Here is a 17,183-nt window from a genome sequence, read left to right on the forward strand (position 1 = left end):
GTGCTTTTTTTTTTTTTTTTTTTTTTTGAGAAGGAGTCTTCTTCTGTCACCCAGGCTGGACTACAATGACGTGATCTCTGCTCACTGCAGACTCCACCTCCTGGGATCAAGCGATTCTCCTGCCTCAGCCTCCTGAGTAGCTGGGATTACAGGCATGCACCACCACACTTGGCTAATTTTTGTATTTTTAGTAGAGATGGGTTTTCACCATGTTGGCCAGGCTAGTCTCAAATTCAGGACCTCAGGTGATCCACCCAGCTCAGCCTCCCAGGGTGCTGGAAATATAGACATGAGACAGCACGCCCAGCCAATTTTGTGCTTCTTCAATCATGTTTAGCTGGGTGTAGATGGAAAGAAGGTGGAGAGTTATATTTTACTAGGGTTGTGTTTTTACCAGGTAAATAGCATGGAAAGAGAGCAGAACATGGATTTGAAGGTGTAAGTAAGAGAGAAATAATAATGAAACTGGAAACTAAAGTCCATAAGGAAGGAAGGAGGCTCATGAGGAGAGTGAGGGGCAGAGAAAAGGTCACGGATAAGTAAATTATAGATGCTGGTGGGGTCAAGGACACATTGGATTAAAATAACAGAGGGGATAAGCTGGAAAGGTAGGAGAGTGGATTGCTTCACATTGATTTGCATGGTGTCGCTATGACAGCAGGGGGCTGGTGTGGTTGGAGCAGGTCAAGAAAGGGATAAGATGCAGAAGAGTTGAGAGATCAGAGTGTGACTATGTAGATGGAGAAAAATAAGAATAATCACAGGAATGATACTGGGAAAAGTGACAGTGAATCAGATGCCATTATCTTCAAGAAATGAGGTGGAACAACCAGAGGATCCACAGATGGCTGAAATAAGTAGAGGAGGCAAGTAATGCAGCCTGTTATTTTCAAGGAAAGCCAGGTATGGGTCAGAGCACGACACTGAAAGAAACATTCAGAGAGGAGGCTGAGGATATATAGATTTTGCTAGTGATGAACCATGAGTTCCAGAGGACAAATGGGAGGATTCTAGGAGTTGGGAGGGGATGCAGTGATGAGTGCAAAGCTTCACCCAAACATATTTAATTCCTGGATTTGGAAGCTCAGATTATAAGAAGCAGGAAAAAGAAGAGGTTGGAGAGATAGGGTCAGCAGCTCAAGAATGCTGCCTTGCTTGGGGAGGACAGCCCCACCCCTGCTTCCCTGGGCTCCGTAAGCAATGCTGGCTGAAGGGGCTTTCTGTCCTTCATGGTGATTTGTAAACCAAAAACTGACAGTGGAAAAGCCAGAGATGGCTGAGGGTTTACAGGATGAGAGCACATTGGCTCAGATCGGGGCCCTTAGGCTGCTGCAGCTGGTGCTCTGATCACTTTGAGACAATAGAAGGCCCCCAGGAGGCTGCCCAGACTGTTGACCCTCCAATAGTCCTCCAAGGATAGAGAAAGGACAACCATTTCCATACTTGCTCCTTCCTTCCCACTGACCCCGTTATGGGCCATCAGCTGCGGGGCTCTCTCTGGAGCACATTCCAAGTCCAGCACCCTCGCCCCCTTAATGCAGAGCGGTCACAGTCAGTCCTGGGGGCTGGGGGGAGATACATACCACATCTGTCCAAGTTATCAGGCTACTGACTCAGAGAGGCAGGTTCTCACAGTGTTACATTAATTATTTTAGAATTTACGGCTCTCGGAGCATAACCATTGCTTCTACATTCTGTATTTGAAAGCAGTCAATCTTTTATAGAGTAGAAGGAGCACTGCTCTTCTCTCCTCCCCCCCCCCCCCCACATACCCCTATCATAATGATGTCACGCATAAATTAACAACTTCTCAGCCTCGGTTTCCCAACCTGTGCAATGCAACTCATATTACTTTGCCCACTTGAGCCAGGTGATCTCTTGAAGAGTAGGAAATAATGTTGGACTGGTGTTGGAATTCTGGTTCCAAAAGGAGGGGATTGGGGGGCATTTGGGGCTCCTCCTACCTTTCCGCAAGCTCTGAAAATCCTCCATCTCCTCAGGAGAAGCCCACAGAACAAACGATTTCCCAAGCATCAGAGGAGGGCAGACATAACATAAAAGAGCAGGGAATCGGGTTAGAACGGGTTATGCTCTGATTTTTTGGAAAATGGGCAAACGGGGCGGGGACGAGGGAGGATTCCGCCAGCCGGGAGTTGGGAGGCCGCGCGCGCGTCTGCGGAGCGTGACGGCCACGGTCGCCTAGCAACGAGCGGGGATGCGCGGGGCGCCTGGGTGGGCGAGGGGTGCTCGCCGCCGCCGCCGCCGCCGCCGCTGCTGCGCGCCCTCGGGCCCCCGGGACCGCGGGAAAACTTCGCGGCTCCTCGGCGCTGGGGTGTCGGCGCCAGGCCCGGCAGACAGAGCAATGCGCCCTGCGGGCTGAGGGCAGAAGATGCGGCCGCGGCCCAGCGCCCGGCCGGGGGAGCCGCGGGGTGGCACGCGGGGAAAGTTGGCGTGCGCCTGACCGCGCCTGGAAGCCGCGCGGTGCCCGGGCCGAGTTGCCCCCCAAGTTTCTGCGGCAATTTGTCACTCCCTGGGGATCTGGCGGTCTGAATCCCGCGGGGCCTCCGGCTCACGGATTCTGAGCGCTGGGAGAGAGAAGCCCGCGCTTTTCCCGGGGACCTGCACTTGAGCTGATGCTTGGTGGGTCCGCCCTGAATGGTAGCGATTCGAGTTGTTTTCTGCTTTTTTTCTCCCCCAGACAGTGAGTTTGTGGAAGCCTCGCCCGCATCCTACAGCCCAGACGAGTTAGGTAAGTCTGCTCATTTTGTGTTTTATTTGTTGGTCGCAATTCTGCCCGAGAACTGCGAGTTTGGGGGGCGTCCAGATGAACTCAGCTAGGGATGGGGCTGGGGTTGGGGGACGGAGGGAAAGGGTCAGGGGACACCTGCTGCCTTCGCGGCCGGAACCGGCCTCTACTCGGCGCTGCGCTTTCGGGGGTGGCAGGGCAAGTGTCCAGTAAGCCGTGCGTGTGTGTGTGTGTGTGTGTGTGTGTGTGTGTGTGTGTGTGCGTGTGTGTGCGTGTTCGTCTGGGGCAGTGGTGCTGTTCCGAGGAGCCTGGCATAGCAAACTTCCAGACCTGGGGCTTCTGTAACCTGCGCTCATCTTGCCGGGAGGACACAGCGGCGACTGGTTCTGTGTTGCCAAGTACCTGGCACGAGAAGGACGTCGTGTGGGTCGTCCTTACCCTGAATTTAATGAAGTCAGGGTCTGAAGACGGCGGTGTAATCATTAAACTGTAAGACCTAGGAGCTGCTTCCCTCCCTGATTTCTATTCCTCGGTTAGCCTGTAGGTGTCTCTAGATAGGACGTTCCATCCTCATGCCTGTCATGGTTAAGTGGAGATTTGTGATGGGTGAACCGGGACACTCTTGTCAAGAGACAGGCTGAAGAGAGAGTGAAGAGAAAGAAATGCGAATGCGAATGGGCAGGATCTCTCTAACTCTTCCTGCCACTCATTCTCACTCGGTGGCTTAGTGGCTCTCTTTTTTTTTTCTTCTGCTTTCAAGGTTAGTTTAGCTGCTACTGGTCTCTCCTTACTGTTCTTTCATTACTAGCCTGAATATCTTGCCTTCCTAAGATGAAATGAAAGGATTTATTTTATGATATATGTTGACAGTAAAGGAGGAGGGGAACTGTCCACAAACAGCGGTTTAAATATGTTTATCCTCAGTAACACGCTCAGCTGTGGCACCCTGTCCCTGGTCAGCTTCTTGTGCTGGGAAGAATGTCCTCATCAAGTCCCACAGGACCTGAAGCAAAATTCCACCTCAACAACGACTTTCATTCATTTCTAGGAGCCAAGCGCCCAAAATAGATCTGGATCAAGGTTGGCGTTCTGTGGCAGGGAGGAGTACCATGTTTTATTCAGAGGCTGTGTTTCTGACAAGTTGCGAGGCAATCACATCTCTATCAATGGAATTGTAGACTAAATGCATGAGCAAAACTAGCTTTTTAAGACATACTGTGGTGAATCATTTTATGAAATGAAAGTGACATCTACACCATAGCTTTGCATGATGTGATTTATTAAGAGGGCAGGTACTTGATGATCTGCTCCACGCATGTATAATTGTATGTTAATGACACCAGCATTGACACTCCACAGTGCGACGAAGCCATTTGGTCCTCTTAAATTGTACATAAACATAAGCAATGGTAGGATGAGCATTGCTTGCTCTGGGAAATCAGACTGTATAACTACTAAATTATTTGCATTCACAGAATGATTTGTGCTGCAGGAAGGCCCAGGTATTTGACCCTTTTTCATCTCCATATCTCCCTCTGGGACTTACAGACTGGACTTCCCCCATGAGGCACTGATAATATGGGTATCCTTTCAAATTAGCAGTAGAAAATAAAAAACAATGTTTTTTTCTCTTCAGCTCCCCTATGGTAAAAGCCCAGTTTCTCATGAGGAGATTAGAGTGTGTGTCTTAGTCCATTTGGGTTGTTCTATCAAAAACAGATTGGGTAGTTTGTAAACAGCAGAAATTTATTTCTCACCAGTTCTGGAGGCTGGGAATTCCAAGATCAAGAAACTGGCAGGTTCAGTGTCTGGTGAGGGCCTGCTTCCTGGTTCATAGATGGCTATCTTCTCACTGTGTCCTCGACACGGCAGAAAAGGGCCAGGGAGCTCTTGCGGTCTCTTTTCCAAGGGCACTAATCCCTCTGGTGAGAGCTCCATCACTTCCCAAAGGCCTCACCTCCAAGTACCATCACATTGAGGATTAGGTTTCAACACATGAATTTTGAGGGGATATAAATATTCAGTCTATAGCAGCATGATGGGAACCATGGGGTTCCCTTCTGGGTTCTGGGCTTGCAGGGTGATAGAGAAAACAAAACAGAAGTCTGAGAGTTTGAGATCAAGGTTCTAGCTTTCACCCTGCTCCAGCTTCAATAGACATGCTAACTAGCCTCAGTTTCCTTATCTGCAAAATGCGGGGGTTGTGCCTGGTGATCCCTAAGGTGTCTTCCAGTTCTGTTCTCTTAAAGTTCTGTGAGGGGCTGTAAGCCAAAGGAGGCCTATAGCCATTGGTATTCATTGTTTATATTCATGTGCCATGCTGTTTGGGTACATGGTGTCCCCAAGGGTTATTCTCTCCATGACAGAGCAGCTCTCTGGATCAGACTGCCTCATTTTCATGCTATTCAGGTCAAAGACAGAGCTGTCATTTCTCCCTTGGAAAGAGCCATGATGGTTTTTTGGTGCTTTTCTTAGACACACAGCAGGAAAAATGCCTCTTAGAGCAGTTGATGAGCTTGTCAAGCAGCCATTCTTTCTGGAGCACAGATGAGCACAGGTTCACTCCTGGCCAGAATATAAGAAGAAGCAGAGCAAAGTTAAAAGAAAATTATTTCTCTACTCACAATACTACTTCTTCTTTTTTTTTTTTTTTTTTTTTTTTTGTGATGGTGTCTCACTCTGTCGCCCAGGTGGGAGTGCAGTGGCATGATCTCGGCTTACTGCAACCTCTGTCTCCTGGGTTCAACCTATTCTACTGCCTCAGCCTCCCAAGTAGCTGGGATTACAGGTGCCCGCCACCATGCCCAGCTAATTTTTGGAAATTTAGTAGAGACAGGGTTTTGCCATGTTAGCCAGGCTGGTCTCGAACTCCTGACCTCTGGAGTGACAGAGGGTGATCTGCCCCCCTCTGTCAGCCTCCCAAAGTGCTAGGATTACAGGCGTAAGCCACTGTGCCTGGCCTGTACTCACAATACTTCTGACACCCAATGTGTGGGTTTTCCACACCAAGTAATTCTTCAATATTTTGCAGCCACCAACCAGATGTCCTACAATTTAATTAAATTTTACCACTACCCAGAGTCAGCACAGGCCCTATAGGTTAAGGGCTCAGTCCTGCAAGACTACCTACCACTTCAGATATCAACGGCAAGTGGTGGGTCCACATATTACCCACACTTATGTCCAACTTGGCTACAAATCAGGGCTTCCTACAACCTTCTTTTGGTTTCTATAATTTACTTTAATAGCTTAGAGAACTCAGGGAAGCACTATGCTTATGTTTACCAGGTTATTATAAAGGATATAAATGAACAGCTGGATGAGGAGATGCAAAAGGTGAAGTCTGGAAGGGTCCAAAACATAGGAGCTTCTGTCCTTTTAGAGTTGGGGTGCACCACCCTCCGGGCACATGGATAGTTTCACTAAGTCAGAAACTCTCCATACCCCCTCATTTAGGGTTTTTATGGATGTTCCATTAGGCATGATTGATTTAATCATTGGCCATGGGTGATTAACTCAATCCCCAGTCCCTTTCCCCTCCCCAGAGGTCAGGTGTGTGTGTGGAAGGGTGGGCGGCAGAGTGGATGGGGAGGTGGGGAGGGGGAGAGTAGGTTGGTGGGGCTGGAAATTCCAACTTTTTTTTTCCTCAATGTAATTTTTATTAATGTATATCTGTAAGCACTATTTATTTCTGCACCTACAATGGTTCCTGGATTCTAAACAGTCATGGAGTTTAAGTTTGTAACATTGGTTTAATAACAACTTTTTAGAGAGCAAAAGATGAAATTTTTCACTCCATTAAATATCCCATATTCTATGAGTCAGCACATGTAAAGCACACATAACAGAACCTGATACAAAGTAAGTGCAAGATGAATGTTAGCTATTATGTCTATGATATTAAAATGTGAAAAGATGACATCTTAGCATTGAAGAAATATGGTTTTTTAAATCAATATTATAAAGTTACTTTTGTTGTTGATTTGTTGAAATTTATTATTTTTATCCCAGGGAATGCCTTCCTTGGCTCTTGATCTTTATTTTCCTTGACCTGCTAACAAAGTTTTCTTTTTTTTATACTTTAAGTTCTAGGGTACATGTGCACAACGTGCAGGTTTGTTACATAGGTATACATGTACCATGTTGGTTTGCTGCACCCATTAACTATTTAACATAATGTAAATAACCCATTTATATTATGACATAATGCTATCCCTCCCCCATCCCCCATACATTATGACATTATGACATAATGCTATCCCTCCCCCATCCCCCCACCCCAGGACAGGACCCAGTGTGTGATATTCTCCACCCTGTGTCCAAGTGTTCTAATTGAATTCCAACCTTTTAATAATATGGTTGATTCTTCCCACAACCAGCCCCCATCCTGAAGCTAAGGACTTTCAGCCATCAGTTATCTCATTAGCATAAACTCAGGTATGGTTAAAAGGTACTTGTTATGAATAAAAGAAAGATGCTCCTGTCACCTCTATCACTCAGGAAATTTCAAGGGTTTTAGGAGCTCTGTGCTGAGAACCAGGTATGAAAACCACATATATGTGTATTATTTATTATATCGTATCATCACAGAAGTCCTAAAAATTTAGTTTGAATTCTCTTGCAGTTTCTTGTGACCTTGGGCAGGTGATTAAACTGCTTTAAGCCTCAGTTATTTAATCAACTCAATTGGGACCTTGTGTGGATATGGTAAATGGTGTGTGTAAAGTGCATGTATTGAATGTGCTTGGAATTCAGGAAGTGCTTTTATTTTATTGTTTTATTATTATTATTCATTTAGAACATACTTATTTCCCAAGATTGAAGGATAAAATAGCTTTTATCAGTTATCCCACCTACTAATCAAACCGTTTTTATTTCTGGAAAGTTCTCTACAACTTACCTAGTCTCCAAAAGGAGGTAGTCAGGAATGGTGATTAGGTCAGGGGAATTATTTAGTGATTTGTCCCTGGAGCCACATGTGGAATGGTTTTCCATCTGAGGTTTTGGTGATAGTTCCACTACTTTTTTGACTCATGATTGGTAGTCCATTCCACCTTTGAATTTTTATATCAGTGTGCAAGTGAATAACTATTGGCTCCTTGGGGGATTGATTCTCAGTGTTGCAGCAAGATCATGTAATAAAATTAAGTCACCAAAAAGGGGATTTTTTAAAAGGCAGTAGAGAAAGGGGTGTATCTCTGGATGAATGCTGTATCGAAGGTGGCCATGATGGAGTGTCGAGAAATATGCTTTCTTTCTTGAGATGGTGGTAACATTTTCTGAGGAGGCAAAGCCCACACCTTTCCATAGCCTTTCTGTAGTTCCATGCATGGCTAGAAGTTACGGCCATCTGAGAGGGTTAGAAAGGATGTGTGGAGAGTTGGGATGAACCCAGATGTGACCATGTCTGCCCTGTGAATAACCTTGACTGACTCTCCTCTACCTGGAGGATAGATATTTGGTTTGACATGGGGGAACGCCATAACCTGCATCACTCATACCCACTATGACATTCTAGTTGTATGGATCTATGGGGCAATCGTCTACATTCAGCTTGGTTTCCTCCACCTGCATGCTCCTCTTCCCCCTTCTCCCTTTCTCCCCTGGCTTGCTCCTATCTAGCCTTCAACACTAATCCCATGTGTCATGTGCTCCTGGTGGTTTTCAATTTTGGCTGCACTTTAGAACCAGGAGGAGCTTTTAGAAGTCCTGAGACCAGTTCCCAATCCTGAATGATTACATCCAAATCTCTGGGATGTGGACCCAAGCATCAATGTTATTGTGTTTTTTTGTTTGCTTGGGTTTAATCACATCTCAAGTGATTTCAATGTGCAGCTAAGATTGTGAACAACTGCGTTACACTGTGGCCACCTTATTCTTCTTTGTAAATCTAGCAGCCAGCACAGTGCCCAGCACAAGTTAATCTTCAGCAAATATTTGTTGAATGACGGAGTGAGGGTGTCACCCCTGAGACACTTTATCTTTTCAGTTGTGTATCTCTAAGACTGGCCTTTCTGCTTGTTGTAACAGTGCCTTGAGGACTGGATCCTTTCTTCTGTGACCTGTATCTCCTACATTTATTCCTGGGGCTTATCCAGCTTATTTTTTTATCTTTCTTAAAAATTGAAGTTTTAAAAGTCCAATTTTTAAACTTTAGTTTTTTAGTATAAAAGTAATATGTGCTTATTTTAGAAAACCTGGACATTAGAAAGAAGAGGTGGGGGAGCTCACTCTCACCACCCACAAGCAAACTGGTTCCTTGTTTTCTTAACCTTTCATAATTTGTTGCCCTTTGGGGTTGCTTGACCCTCTGGCATGCCTCAGGGAGCTCAATTGCTGCTGTCTCTGCTCAGACCTGGTGAACTGGCCTGTGAGTGCCAGGAGAGGAGTGTGTCATGAGAATAGCATTCTTGGGAGCCACCAGGGCTAACTCCCCTGAGGGCCAATATGCAAGGAGAAAGGGTTTTCTTGTGCTATTCTGGCCTTCCTCATTCGGGCAGGATGTATGCTGGGTCTTATTAGGACAAATGATGACATTTGTATAACTTCTTTAAGATAATAACTTAAATATTTCCCAGTCTCCTCTTACCCCCTTGTCCTCCAAAAATACGGGATGAGATCGCAGCTCTGGAACACAGTGTTTATGCCTTAGTTAGGATAGGCTAAACCCCAGTGTCAGTGGCTTAACACAAGGAAGACTGCGTTTCTTGCTTGTGCAGTGGTCAAGTGTAGAGCTGTCAGAGGGCTGTGCTTCATGTGTCATTGAGGACCCCGGCTTCTTCCATTTCCTGGCTTCACCATCTTCTGGGGGCTCAGATTCTTTCAGTGATGCTTTGCATCCATTTGTCAGGTAAGTGAATCAGGTGAGCAAGAATGTTCACCCTTGATTGCCTCAGCCTGGAGGCAAAATACTCACTTCCCCTCATTTTCCAAGGGTAAGAACTAGTCTCACAGCCTCACCCAGATGGAATGGGGTGGGGTGGAAAATGTAATCTAGTTATATGCCAGGAAAAAGAGGAGAAGACACACATTGGTGATCACTAGCTGACTATACCAGTCATATTTCTCTTATTGCTCAAACCATTATGACTGAGCCTCATTTGGGCCATATGGGTGCTTGGTCTTGGTATTATTTAGGATATAGGTTGGGCTGCTATAACAAAGGCCAAAATGACAGTTACTTAAACAATATGTAAGTTTATTTCTTTTTCACTTAGAGCATGAACAGTCCAGTGCTGATCTGGTGGCTTCAGGGTGCACTATATCCTCAAAAGTAATTTCCATGCAGTGGTTCAAGGTGACTGTTTCAGCTTCTACTATCACATCCGCATTCTAGTCCATAGACGAGGGAGAAAGAAAGTGGTGGGCACAACCTGAAACCTGCACACATCTAATGGTGTTCACTTATATTCCATTGGCCTGAACTTTAGTCACGTGGCTACCCGCAGTTCCAGGAAGACTGGGAAAACTGGGTGGGGATAGGATGGAGTCTATTATCAGAGAATAGCTGGGTAGGGTACAGGGAGAAAGAGATGCTGGATGACTAGCAATCTTCCTAACAAGTTATAGGAAGCACATCTTAGTGGTTAAGAGCATGGGTATCAAGTCATACTGAGTGATGAATTTTAGCTCCACCTCTTATTTGCTTTATGACCATAGACAAGTTACTTAATCTGTATCTTCTTTTCCTAAACTTTAAAATCATGTACTATTTTCTGATGCTTTTCCAGACCCACTTACCATCCTTTATCACTCTTCTCTGTGCCCTGAAACACTTACCTTTTGGAATGCATCACCTGGATTCCTGTTGTATTTGACCAATAAGAGGCACTGGCAGGATACAGGAGGGTGGTAAGAAAGAGAACCCAGTGTACCTACTTCCTTCCCATCAAGCTGTGGGATAATATGGCTGTGTGATTCTACTGAAGGCCACAGATACTATAGAATGGCCCTCTCTTATAGCATCCTGTCTTGCTGGATTCTGATAACTTCCCCTTCCAGCTTATGGGTTGTATTAGGGTTCTCCAGAGAGACAGAACCAATAGGATATATATAGGTATAGTTGAATGAGAGGGAATTTATTAGGGGAATCTGCTCTTGTGATTATGGAGGGTGAGAAGTCCCGTGACAGGCTGTCTGTAAGCTGGGGAACCATGGAAGCCATGGTGAGGCTCAGTCCAAGTCTGAAATCCTCAGAACCATGGAACATGATGATGTAACTCTCAGCCCAAGGCCAAAGGCCTGAGAACCTGGGTAACCACTGGTGTGAGTACTGGAGTTCAAAAGCCAAACAACCTGGAGTTCTGATGTCCAAGGGCAGAAGAAGAGTGTCTCAGCTCTTGAAGAGACAGCAAGGATTTGCCTTTCCTCAGCCCTTTTGGTTCCATCCAGGCCCCCAGCCAGTGGATGGTGCCTATCCACATTGAAGGCAGATCTTCCCCACTCAGTCTACCTACTCAAATGTCAGCCTCTTCTGGAAACACCCTCATAGACACACCCAGAAATAATGCATCATCATCTCTCTAGCTATCCCTGAATTTAGTCAAGTCGACACCTAAAACTAACCATCACAGGGATGGTAGCAGCTCCTCGTGGTGACTAGCCCCAGGGTGCTTCATCATCATTTGCTGTTTTCCTTTAACCCTTTTGTAAATAGTTGCTTCATTAGACTGTCTTCAGTCACTCCTTTTGCACATACCATCTATTTCCTGATAGGACCCTGCCTGATACAATGGGGATAATAATAGTATTGACCGCAGCCCGTGGTGGTGAGGATTAAATGCATTATGTGAGAAGTGACTGATTGTAGTAACCACCATTAAATATCTTTCTGTCTGATATCTTCAAGTATGGTCAAAGCTTTCTGAAAGATTTGGCATATAAGTTAAAAAATACTGTCACTTATCTCCTCTTCCCTACCCTGTTTCAGAAAGATGGGTTGAGATTCAAGACTTTTGAAAAAATCTGTTCTAAGACAAATGTAAAGTTTCCTCCCTCTCATTTTTATGGGGATGAAAAAGGAGAAAGGAACCAGGCTGGATTCACCTACTGTGTCAGGCACTTTATACTTTATGCATATAACCATTGTACCCAGCTTATGGCTTGGGTCATGTTACCCACAGTGGTACCCCCAAATATAACAATTTCCAAGCATTTGCCTGCCCATCTTACTAAGAAATGAATCTTTTTAAAGGCCACCCTCCAGTTTTATGGTCCAGGAATCCTTAGGTGGTGCTTATTTGCATGCACAGAGTCAGTTCTGGCTGCTCTAGTGTCTTGTCAGGGGAGCTGGGATTCAGAAACACCATATTGAGGCCCGTGAACACCATGATAATTGCTCCATGCCCTCTCTTCTCCACTTGACACTGGCTGTTGCTGCTGCTGCCCCTACTCACACCAGAACTTGGAGGCTTGGCCTTTGCTTACTTGAGAGCCTGACTGGTTTCCCAGGGTCCTACTCTGTCTTGGCTGCAGGGATGAGGATGCTACTCTCCTGTGCACTCTCTGAGTGGGCCCAGGTCCTTCTGATTGCGACACAAGCCTACACCTGTCCTAGGTTTTGGGATTGGGTTGACTATGCCTGCGTAGCCTTGAGCTGGCCTCCAACTGACAGGGGCGTCCCTATCCCCTGCCTTGCTCCCGTGATGTACCCTAGATCTCTCCACCCTTTAGAAGCCTATGTATCCTGCCATCCTCCTCCTCAAGCCCTGAACACAGCTTCTGAGAGCTAACTTTTTCTCAGGATGATTGACAGTGGAAAATTCAATTCCCTTCGCAGGAAACCTCACCCTACCACGGGGGTGTGGTTTGGCCTCCTGTTCCAACAAAACAATCACAGAATAGTTTAGCGTTGTTACACTTCCCCAAATCTGAGTAACTCAGTCTTTTCCATGATTAATCTTGTTGGGCACATTAGTTTATTTCATTCTCAGAACAACTTAGTGAAGCAGATGAAATTATTTTCATTTTCTGAAGGAGGAAACAGAGGCTCAGAGAGGTTAAAGGATCTGCCCAGAGTCGTTTGGCTAGAGGCAAAGATTAGATTCAACATATAATCTCTGGCTCCAGAGCCAGTTTTGGTTTTCTAGGAAGGAAAATGTACAAGTTGGTCTCCTCCTAGGGAGACTGTATTGGGAATTGAATAAATATGTTAAAGTATCCAGCACAGGGACAGGCAGTACAATACATGGATATTCAGTACGTATTTCTTGAACAAAAAATGACTGGTAGGCACTCAAAACTATATATACATATATATTTTATTTTTTAGACCACCAAATAATGATCAATATTATCTGAATATTGATCTGCAACAACAACCATAAAGACTCCTCTTTGCTTCCTTCATTTATTTCCTGCCCTTTCTGCCCTTTCCATCCATTCATTCCTATGTATTGCAGCACAGAGTCCCTGGGACACGAAATCTCCCCTGGTTTCCCAATAGTGCTGATACTATTTCTAAAGGAAACGAAACCTTTGCAGCAGCACAATTTGGGACAAGGCAGTAGAAGCCTAAGGAGAATACAAAAGCACAATTCAGGGCAGGTGGACTCAAACTTGGATGTAAAATTGATCACCACTCCCCTAATATTGGTTTGCAAAGTGATATTACACATTGCTCAGGAAGTGAGTTTTATTTCAGGATATTCTAGTTAGGAGAGAGAATGGAGTAAGAAGGGGGAAAATGACAATAAATTCTGAAGATAAATGGTTATCTGCTTTGGCTAAAAAAAGAAAAAAAAGATCAAGGACTGGAGTAATGGGATAAAACATATATATGCTCACATGCATTCACACAGCACACACACACACACACACACACACACAGGAAAATGGGAAGGGCATTTTCCCTGCCAAAAAGATGTTTCTGCTAGAAATAAATGGAACAGTGGCCATTCATTCCTGAAAATTAAACACAAGCGTGACTCCCCAGAAACGATATTTCATCAGTTGTTAAGCACTAAGGGAGTCTAAAGAGTATATAAATTACTAGTGTGATTTGTTCAAGGATACTATGATTATGGTTTCTGGGGCACGTTCTTGCTGGATGATCGTTGTGGAATTTATCCTGTTTGTTTTTTATTACTCTCACACTCCTCAAATCAGTTTTGCCCAGTGTGGACACATTAAATTAATTTGATATTCATGATTTGCTCTCTCTCTCCTGTTCACCCCCTCTCCTTTCCAGTTTCTCTCCTCTTCTCACTCTCTTTTTTCCCTCCTCCATCTCTTCTTCTGTTTCCCTAAGTCAGTTGCACCCTCCTCAGCCCCCGCTCGCCTCCTCTTGCTCCCTCCTCCTTTTTCCATCTTACATTGGAATATGGACAGAAAAGGCAGTGCTTGCCTTCCTAGGGCTCTCTGCCAGAAAATGGGACAGGTCAGATTATAAAAGGGGATAAAAAAAGAATGTTCCTTGGCAAAATTGGGGAAACATATTCAGGGATGGTTTGCTGTCTCTTGCTGGCTGCTGCCTGCTGAAATACACTCCTTACAGGACTGCTGCATATGAACATTTATCCCCATGGCACATATGTGTGGTTAAGTTAATGTCAAATATGTATAAACATTTATTTCTGCTTAATTCTCTTCCCCCTGTGACCTTTGTACCCCCAAACCTAGAGTAGACAAGATTACTGATCACCTGATGGTAAGATTTATTAACCTTTTCTCAGGGATTTTTTAAAAGATTACTGGGAAGAGTGGACACTGAGACTGCTTTCAGGTTGCTGTCTAACAGTAAATAGCTTTTGGAAACTTTAGGTTCTTAAGAAAACACAGAAGGGACATGTGGGTACAAAGCCTGGTCTGGAATGAATCCTGTGGAAAATACAGGGTTTGGGGCCGGTGGGGTGGGGTACGATAGTCTACTGCTGAGATCTGTAAACCTGCCAGGGCTCCTTTGTCTGTCTCCCAAGGGTTTGCTGTTTACTGTCTGTTGACCATGAATAAATGTCCATTATTGTTGCTCTTGTGGTTGGTCAGCCAGAGAGTTAGACTTCAGGCTCCTTTTATAAAAATATTTACCTGTTAGCTCTAAAAGTCATTTTCCCTCAAATTCAAACGGGGACTCCAGACTGAATATTTGCTGTGAACTAAGGAGTGTGGCAGGCAGTTTTATGTCGCTGTCTGGCTGTGGTGGGGGTTAACTTCAGGTGAATACCGGATACCTCCCCCTCCATTGGTTCCCCTCCCGTCTTGTAGGCGGGTGATTAGGATCAAAAGAATTAGCACATTTAAATAATTTAGAATAGTGCCTGAAAATGACTAGCATCTAATAAATATTATTCTCATTCTACTGCTTTCCTGTTTTGTTTTGTTTTTTTTCCTGTCTTCCCCTCCTTGCCTTGTCACTCTCAAGTATGGCTTCTTACCCTGAAGTCCATTTTGTTTCTCCTCTCTTAATTCATTTGCTGACATTGAAAAAAGATAGAAAACGGAAATAAATTACAAATGGCTTTATTAAATGCATTATAATAAAAAGAGCTAATATTTATTGAGTGCTTTTCATGTGTTAGATTATAACATTATGTCAGTCATCTTAAAACAATCCTGTAAGACAGGTACTATTACTTCCCTCATCTTACAGATGGAGAACTGAAGCTAAGACAGGTTAAATAACTTGCCAAATCATACCTGGTAAGTGGTAGGGCCAGGGCTTCAACCCAGCCCTGTTCTTCTCTATTGCTAGGATTCCTAACCACCATCTTCAGTTCCAGAGCAAGTCACTAGAACCCAAACCCCTGATTCTCAATAACAGATTCTTGGAAGAACCCTAATTTGTGACTAGGTATGTTTGACTACAAAACCTTAGCTTGACCCACTCACAATACTGCCTACAACTTGCCACACACTGCAAGCTAGGCTCAGGCATGCGAGGGTGAGTGAGACACAGTCCTTCCCTCAAAGAACTGGTAACTTAATTGGGAAGAAAGATCTATTAACAGGAACATTTACAACGTGGAGTTCTAGCTCCTTCAGGCCAGTGGGCACTGATGGGCTGCGTGACCTTGGGCAAGTGATCTAACCCCTGTGGACTTCAGTTTCCTCATCTGTGATATGGGAAAGCAAATATCTACTTCATAGGGTTATTGGAAGGGGTTAAGTGAGATAATATATGTAGAGTGCCTAGCACATATTTGGCACTCTATGAGCAATTTCAATTATTGTTGTTATTATATGGTGACTGCAAGGGAGACATGGGACCCCAGAGAAGAAGAACCTGACTCTGTCATGGAGGTCAAGGGGAGGCCAGGCTGGCTTTCCGGATGAGATCCATCCATCACAGTGTGACCCGAACGGCATCATGTATGCCTCAGAACAGCTGGCGGCAGCCATTGTGAGCTCTTCCTCTGGAGTCCCTGTGACCAAATGCTGAATAATAAAGTGCAGAAGAATGAAGTTGAATCTTCTCTCCCATACAAACCCAGATTTAGCATGGGAACGCTACAAAGTGGGACTGTAACCTTGTTATCTCCTTCCTCAAATGCTGTCCACACCCTCATGCCTCACAGTGTCTGTTTTGCTTACTCTTAAGAAGTCTTTAAATTTGGCTCAGTAGTATTCAGTGGGACAAAGCTGTTACACCATGCTCACTTGCATTTCACTCCTTTTTCCATCCTTGTCAGTATTGCTTTTTACTACTATCAGCTTCTTATAGCTGACATTCCACACTGTTTACCAAATGAGAGACTAAGGGCTCCACTAAAGGAATTTTAGGGATATAACCTAGTGTAGGTAGGTTGGTATTTGCCAGACTTAGGAAATTAAACACAGGAGACCCAGTCAAATTTGAATTTCAGATAAACAGTGAATAATTTTTTTAGTATAAGTATGTCCACTACAATATTTTGGACACATAATACTAAAATATTTTGTTGTTTATCTTCAGATAAACAGATAATTTGAATTCAGATCCAACTGGTGTTTCATCTGGCAGCCCTAGGTGTAGGAGCAACATCTGGGGATGCTCTGCTCTTTGCATTGGATTTTGGCTTGCTCTTAGTAGGTGTGATAAATGGTGACTCAGTTCCATGTCACCAGGTATTCAGTTGCCACTTGACTCCATTTAGGTGCTTACATCAATGAGACTTGATTGCTGCTATGCATATTATTTTATCACCTCAGTTAGAAAATGGATGCTTGAAATTAACCCTTCCTACAGTAGAAATCCTGAACAACTTCAGGGATTTGATGCATGCTCCACTGTGCACAATATATAAACACAGAAGACTGCCTACTCCTGGGCTGGTTATATGGCTTCTGGGGTCTGAATGTTAAGGCTTTGATTTTCTTCCATTCTTTCTTTTAGCAGAAGCTCATGTCTGATTGACTCCATTTTGGAGAGTCAGAGCATCTTAGTGTCCTCATAGGAGGGAATACCCAATGCCATCCTCCTTAATGCACCATCACTCAGCCTCTGCTAGAACATCTTCTGAGC

The 17,183-nt window shown here is 44.5% G+C and overlaps 1 protein-coding gene across 3 annotated transcripts in view; it reads left to right on the forward strand.

Annotated features, from left to right (window-relative positions):
- Positions 1 to 2,163: 2,163 nt before the first annotated feature.
- The window catches only part of AMOTL1 (angiomotin like 1), a 135,512-nt gene continuing 120,492 nt past the window's right edge, over positions 2,164 to 17,183 (forward strand). Inside the window, exon 1 of one of the 3 annotated variants that reach the window (XM_054437360.2) lies at positions 2,164 to 2,749. In XM_054437360.2, coding sequence (XP_054293335.2) covers positions 2,656 to 2,749 — 94 coding nt within the window. In that variant the 5' untranslated portion in view covers positions 2,164 to 2,655. The remainder of the gene's footprint in view (positions 2,750 to 17,183) is intronic. The other 2 variants (XM_054437362.2, XM_054437364.2) reach the window with 2 other exon arrangements.

Source organism: Pongo pygmaeus, chromosome 9, assembly GCF_028885625.2.
Source record: "Pongo pygmaeus isolate AG05252 chromosome 9, NHGRI_mPonPyg2-v2.0_pri, whole genome shotgun sequence".
In the NCBI taxonomy this organism is placed as follows: Eukaryota; Metazoa; Chordata; class Mammalia; order Primates; family Hominidae; genus Pongo; species Pongo pygmaeus.